Source organism: Anneissia japonica, unplaced genomic scaffold (genome assembly GCF_011630105.1).
Source record: "Anneissia japonica isolate Jap-2015-1 unplaced genomic scaffold, ASM1163010v1 scaffold1547_len296510_cov162, whole genome shotgun sequence".
Classification (NCBI taxonomy): Eukaryota; Metazoa; Echinodermata; class Crinoidea; order Comatulida; family Comatulidae; genus Anneissia; species Anneissia japonica.
Genome location: NW_022701555.1, coordinates 121,041 through 127,843, shown reverse-complemented (window position 1 = coordinate 127,843; position 6,803 = coordinate 121,041). Strand labels below are relative to the sequence as shown.

General features: G+C 36.0%; 1 protein-coding gene across 2 annotated transcripts in view; it reads right to left on the bottom strand.

Moving 5' to 3' along the window:
• LOC117103650 (tRNA wybutosine-synthesizing protein 5-like) overlaps nt 1–6,803 on the bottom strand; it is an 18,344-nt gene that overhangs the window by 5,222 nt on the left and 6,319 nt on the right. For both annotated transcript variants that reach the window (XM_033244236.1, XM_033244237.1), the window contains exons 2-3: nt 1,012–1,166; nt 712–781 (exon numbers count right to left, since the gene is read on the bottom strand). In XM_033244236.1, coding sequence (XP_033100127.1) covers nt 712–781; nt 1,012–1,166 — 225 coding nt within the window. The remainder of the gene's footprint in view (nt 1–711; nt 782–1,011; nt 1,167–6,803) is intronic.

The window sequence follows — 6,803 nt, the reverse complement described above, 5'->3', positions numbered from 1 at the left end:
TATGTCATCATCAGGAATCATTCCTGATGATGACATAATTAATGTCGAAATATTGAATCCCAACACGATGGCGTGTATTTCAATACTTGGAGTATGTATTATACTTTCTTATAAAATTTCAAATTCTTAAAATTTACTCACCTGTGCCCCAAAACCATGGTGAGGCTCAGGTGGATATGGTAGTTTTTGTAATTTAACTATTTACGTGCCATTTTTGAGCACCTATTTAACTAATCCGGTTTCTTTTTACTCATTTTGTCAAAAATAAAAAGAATTAAAGGTATTGACACCCATTTCTGGTCATCCAGTGGTACAAAATACTGAAAATGTTCGCATGTCACCGCCAACTAAGGCAGCGCTGACATATTTCATTCTGCACCCCTTCCTTAAATTCTAAATACGCCTCTGGTAACCACAGGGTTAAAATTTACGTTTTAATCAAATGTATATAATTTAAAGGTTGAAAATATTTTCTGCAAAAATGTAGGTTATATATTTTTGTTTCAAATATGAAAAGTTGTCTCCTATTTCAGTAGTGGATTCAAAGCTCTTTAGTGGAATCGTACAGTACTGTACATAATAATCTAAGAAAGAGATGATTAAGTTTTGGGAAGAAAAGGTCAAAGGACATGGAAAATTGATGTTTTGCCCTCAAGAAATGAATGGAATCTTGTAATCATTCTTATCATTCTTCATTAATATTTAACATACCTCACTGAGGAAGTACTCATGATGCTTTTCACTTGATGCTCTTTCAATGAAATCATCAAATGTTAGTGTCCTGATTGGAGATATACAACAAAAGAATGCAAAAAATGCCGTAAATAAAATTATTTTACAGTACTCATCATGCAAAAAATATAATGAATGAGAGACCAAATTATGTAAATGAATATGGGTCCCAAAAGATGTGTCCTGATGACTACAGACAGCAGATTCTGAAAATAGTTGAATTGTTGACAATTTACAGTACTTCTGCTTGTGTCAGCACATGTACATAAAAAAACTTACTTGTAAATGAAGTTCTTTCTAATAAAATCCATTTGGGGTGTTTTGCAAACATGAACTTTCACCTCATTTTTACCAATCACTTTTTTTAGATATTCTTTGTTCCATTTCTGCTTGCAGTGTCCTATCGCAATTCCTTTAAGAATAGCTGGTAATCGCTGAAATTAAATTCAAAACTTCTAGTAAGATACATGTATACAAAATGAAAGAGTCTATATTTTGCAGAACAGTGCACTAATTCTGTGGCAGATTCAAAGCGACAGGGGCAGAGATATCAACATACCCCTCACCATTTTGACATTCAGAATTGTATTGTAAAATAAAATAAATTTTCTAATAAATCCGCTTGTACTGTAGTACAATGGAAAGTTTAACCCTTATCATTACATAAATAATGTATTTTTTTCTCGTACAGTATTTTTTTTTATGCTTTTTTCTATTAAGGAGAGAAAAAAAAAAAGAAAAAAAAGTTAACCAAAACCTTTCGAAACCATGCTTATGGGCAGAATCATATGCAGATTTCTCGCCATTTCAAGAGATGGCATTACAAAGAAGAGGCTGTTAAAGCTGCTTTACGTGCTCCCCAGTGGTGGCGCCAGGATTTTCCTGCAAAAATATGCTCCCCGCCACCACCCCCCCCCAAACCCCATTGTGGAGAAAAACCACAATTTGTTGGAGAAAAAGAATGAATTTTCTACATGTTAGCTCACTGCAAAATCAGTAATGAGTAGTACTTGCAAAGGGTTCTATAGCCGTCACACCATTTGAAAGCATAAGTAATCATGTGGCTGTGTTATGTGCAAAGAGGCTCATCTTACCAGTTTCTTCTCTGGCTGGTTTGGCAAACCATGATGAATCTGACACTACTTGGTAAAAGCTAAACAGTAAGCTGTCTTAAGAAAGCCTCAGTTGAAGCCAATAGATAAAAGAAATTTGTAAGTGATGAGTACCTGTCCTGGGACTACTGTATTTCTATAGTTTTCAATCGCATTATGGTCATTGATTGTTTGTCGTCAATGCAACACGAGGAGAAGATCGACCACAACCACTGCAACACATTTGTGCCATCAGACCAAAGAGAGGGAGAGAGAGATGTGGGATAATTTTAAAAATAAGTTTGGGCTAGAGTGGGGGATGAAAAAAGCTCATCAATAGTTAGGAAGGAAGTTGTATGTAGTAGGTGGCTTCTTTTATTATAACAACTCCCTATAGCTAAATTAATTAACAATTGTAGACCACACAAATCAGAAGTGATGTTGTGTGTCTATGACTTGAGTGAGCCCTCCTGCCGCCTCCTCGCCAAGAGCGATGGTCATGTGCAGGCAAATTGAGGCTTGTTACATTAATAAAACAGTGTAATGAGTGTAACTCAGTCAATTATGAGAGGCACATAAAGGAAACAATAAACAACTTGGCACATTTTTATAGCATGGTGAAGAATAAAAATGTTGAGACAGTGCAGAGCAATTATGGTTAATCTATCAGCAACACCCTGACAGACTGAGTCATTATCAACCATGCTAATATAATTTCCAAGAATTAAACTGCCACTTGCACCTATTGGAAAGGATAGCGAAAATTTGCTGCGATGCTCTCTTGATGGTTAAAAGAGAAAGGAACCTGTTTGGTAGCGGCTGTATTGGGCAGCGTATTGTGGTTAATGTTAATAAACTCGGATACATTGATGGGGAAGGCAACCAGCGACAATTTACAACCGAACTGGTAAAGGCCAGCCTCAAGAAGGGTTTCATACCTACAGTAGATACCACTTACACTGTTTCACATTGCTGCCCAGAAATTCACTACAAACACGTAAAATATAACTAGATTTGAACTTTTCACTGAGGACGAGTTAGGTGATCCGCCGCACTTTGACCCACGAGGAAGTGTGCGCGGTGCGGATTGAACAATATTTAAATGCTGATAATGGCAAAATACGCTAATTTAGTTTGTTAAAAATGAATTTGGAGCATTTTAAAAGATTTACTCATGCGTATGCACACCTCATGACGTACGTGCGCATCTTAATGTCATTGTTGTCTCCTGATATGAGATATATATGTATCAACTTTCATTGACAAACGCCTGTTGGTGAAGGAGTAATGATCATTCATAATATTTATCATATATAAAAATTCAGTTTTTTAAAATTCAGATGGCAATATGGTGACGTCACAATGTCCGATCAGCTATTATGATATATAAAATCATATCTACAGCTCATGTGCTTTCAGAATATGTAATAAAAGTTAGGGGTCACCTTTCATCCTAAGGGGCTATAACTGATTAAAAAAAAGACATGATATAAAGCATATATTTATTTTGACGCACGCGAATGCTCGCGTTATTACGCGGGCACAAAGATATAATGTACATAACATTTAGCCATGACCTGAAGTTTATACCCACTAAATATGATTCAGAAATCACGACTGATTAAGGTGATTATGGGGTCATCAAAGGCTGGACGAAAGAAAGATGAGGGGGTAAGCAAAACCCTACATTTTGACCATGATGATGTCATCAAAATGTAAAAAAATTCCAAATATATAAAAGAGAATTGTCTCAGCTACAACATACTCAAAGTTGGAAGACAATCGATCAAGAATAAGCGAGATAAGCTCAAATGCGCATTTGCTAAAATGAAGTCATCGATAATGTTCAGTTTGTTGAATTCAGATGGCAATATGATGACGTCATACTGTAATGTCCGATCAGCCATTATGACTATAAAATCATAGTTACAATTCATGTGCTTTCAGAATATGTAATAAAAATTGGGGGTCACCTTTCATCCTGAAGACCTGTAACCGTTTAAAATTAGGCCTGATTTTAGCAAAATTTCACTGTATATCGGCACAAATGCGCTCAAAGGTCACTATGTTTGATGCGTGCATACGGCATTGTTATTGGCCATAGAGTGATTGAAAAGATTGGAAACTTGTCAAAACAATGTCAGGAACGCAAAATGTGACAAAAAAATTAATTTCTAGCCTCCATACGTGTTGCGCGCGTAAAAATGCGCACGCGTAGTGGTAAACTTCAAAAAAAGTTGAAATGCTCAAAATGGCCTGAAACGTGCTTTAATTTAATCTAAATGTGATTCCGAGCATTTTAAAAGTTTGACGCACGCATACGCGCGCGTTATGACGCACAAGCGTAAAATTAGGGAAATTACATTTAACATTGACTTGAAGTTAATGCTCACTTAATACGATTTCAAAATTGCAATTTGTTAGGACTGGGGGCCCCTGGTCTTGTTGGCTCATCTTCTTGCTTTCACTATTTGTTGCGAATCTTTCTAATTTTCTAGGTGGCTGCTTTTCTCTTTCTGAGGAAGCGTCAGGGGTGGCGTCAGCGGGGGACCGGGGAGAACTGCCCCCCCCCCCACCATTGACGTCAAAAACCACAAGTGATGAGTACCTGTGCTGGGATGCAATGGTTTTCAATCGTATGTGGTCGTTGATTGTTTGTCGTTTAACATTATTCAATGCAAGACGAGGTGGAGAATCATCAAGTCTGATTTGGCAATGTAAAAAGGCAAAATTGCGCGTAGATGACGTCACGCATAACTGCGCACTTTGAAAACCTTATTGTGACTATTACAGGCCAAGCTAAATGTTTGTTGAAGCGTGCATGTATGAATCTCGTGCCAATTTTTAGATATCGTGCTAACAAGAAATGGGGAAAAAAAAAAAGATCTCTGACAATAACAAGAGGTGATCCGCTAGCGGAGCGGATCACTAATAATGAGCGATTTTCGTTGTTATACAATTTTTGATATCAATTTGAGCCGCTCCGAGTTTGTTTCCTATTCATCTGAAGCCCCCGAAAAAATATGACAATTTAGGGGTTTCAAAGGCTTTTATCTTGCTTCCATTATTTGTTCCGACTCTTTCTACATTTTTTAGATGGCTGCTTTTCTCTTTCTGTGGGACCATCAAAGGTGGCGTCAGCGAGGGACTGGGGGCCCCTGGTCTTGTTGGCTCATTATCTTGCTTTCACTATTTGTTGCGAATCTTTCTAATTTTCTAGGTGGCTGCTTTTCTCTTTCTGAGGAAGCGTCAGGGGTGGCGTCAGCAGGGGACCGGGGAGAACTGCCCCCCCCCCACCATTGGCATCAAGAACCATAAGTGATGAGTACCTGTGCTGGGACGCAATGGTTTTCAATCGTATGTGGTCGTTGATTGTTTGTCGTTTAACATTATTCAATGCAAGACGAGGTGGAGAATCATCAAGTCTGATTTGGCAAGGGTGGCATGATGCAAAATGATGACCCACTGGAAGATATTGTTTGATGAATTTAAACTTGCCTATCAAACAGGGAAAGGGATACAGTACAACCAGTAGTAATTCCAAAGGATACAATTGAGGCAATTCATGATCTTTTGAATAACAGATCCCATGCTGGTTATTTTTACAGAATGTACAAGAGGCCTGCTTATTATGTACAGTATATCTAGGTTACAGGCTTAGCTACTGTAGTCATTCCACAGTATTTTTTTGTCACGGACGGGAAATTTTGAGTTATATCTCAATAACTGTATAGATTATAAGAGTTATAGTATGTTCAATGTTTACATGTATGCCTAAGGTTTATTATTGGGAGAGAAAAATTGAAAAAAAAAATGGTTTTTTTTAAATTTTATGATAAAAAATGTATGCGTCATGGACGGGACAAAATTTGGACATGACTTTCAGAAAGGTTTACATATTCTAATATTTCTCCTCATTTAAAAAAGATAATAAATTACTTTTTGTTTAATACTATCCCCAGATGATTGTTTTACATGCCTAATGTTTACCAAAAAAATCATAAATGTAATTTTATGAAAAAATATGAATTATGTGCACGGAAGGGACACTTTTGTACAATGAGAGAAAAACCACACTTTTCAATATAAAAAGGGATAAAAATTATTCTCTGATATCAATGCAACATTACTTACTTTGCTACGAAAACCCATTAGTGCCAATAAAGCATGTTCAGTAATCCGTAATAATGAATTACTAATCCGTAATAACGAATTAGTTAATTCGTTATTACGGATTACTAATCCGTAATTTACGAATTAGCTAATTCATTAATACGGATTATTAATTCGTAATTACGAATTAGTAATTCGTTAATTACGAATTAGCAATTCGTTATTACGAATTAACTAATTCGTTATTACGAATTAACTAATTAGTTATTACGAATTAGTAATCCATAAATACAAATTACTAATTCGTTATTACGGATTATATTCAGCTGAGAATCGCGACCACGTTGAACACTAGCCTGGGTGCAGTAGAAAATTAGCGGGAAAAAAGTAAAGGAAAATTTATTTTTGGTTTTTCTGAATCAGTATATCATATAGTGTCTCAGAAAAAAAATCTCCATTCTTAGAGCTTGGGCAATTTTTTTTATAGCACTTCGAAATTTTGACATAAAATATCCTATTTTGGACTAATTAAGATGGGTTTAGGGGAAATCAAATAAAACTCAGGAACAAGGTATATATTTGCCAAATTTAATACAGAAAATTCACAAACGTTTTCGGCAATAGGCCTTCATCAGGTGTACAGCATAAAAAAAGAAAAAACTATATATACAAATATAACGGACGTAAGACAAAGCAACATAAGACGTGAAGCAACGCTATAACAGAAAAAAGAACAATAGCCTTAAGGGCGTATGCCAAGCTACAAGCTTGACAGCAGTCAAATAAAAACGCGGGAAAAATATACTATGGTGAAAATCATATACATATATATAAACTATATATAAGAAGAAATAAAATGTAGGCCTA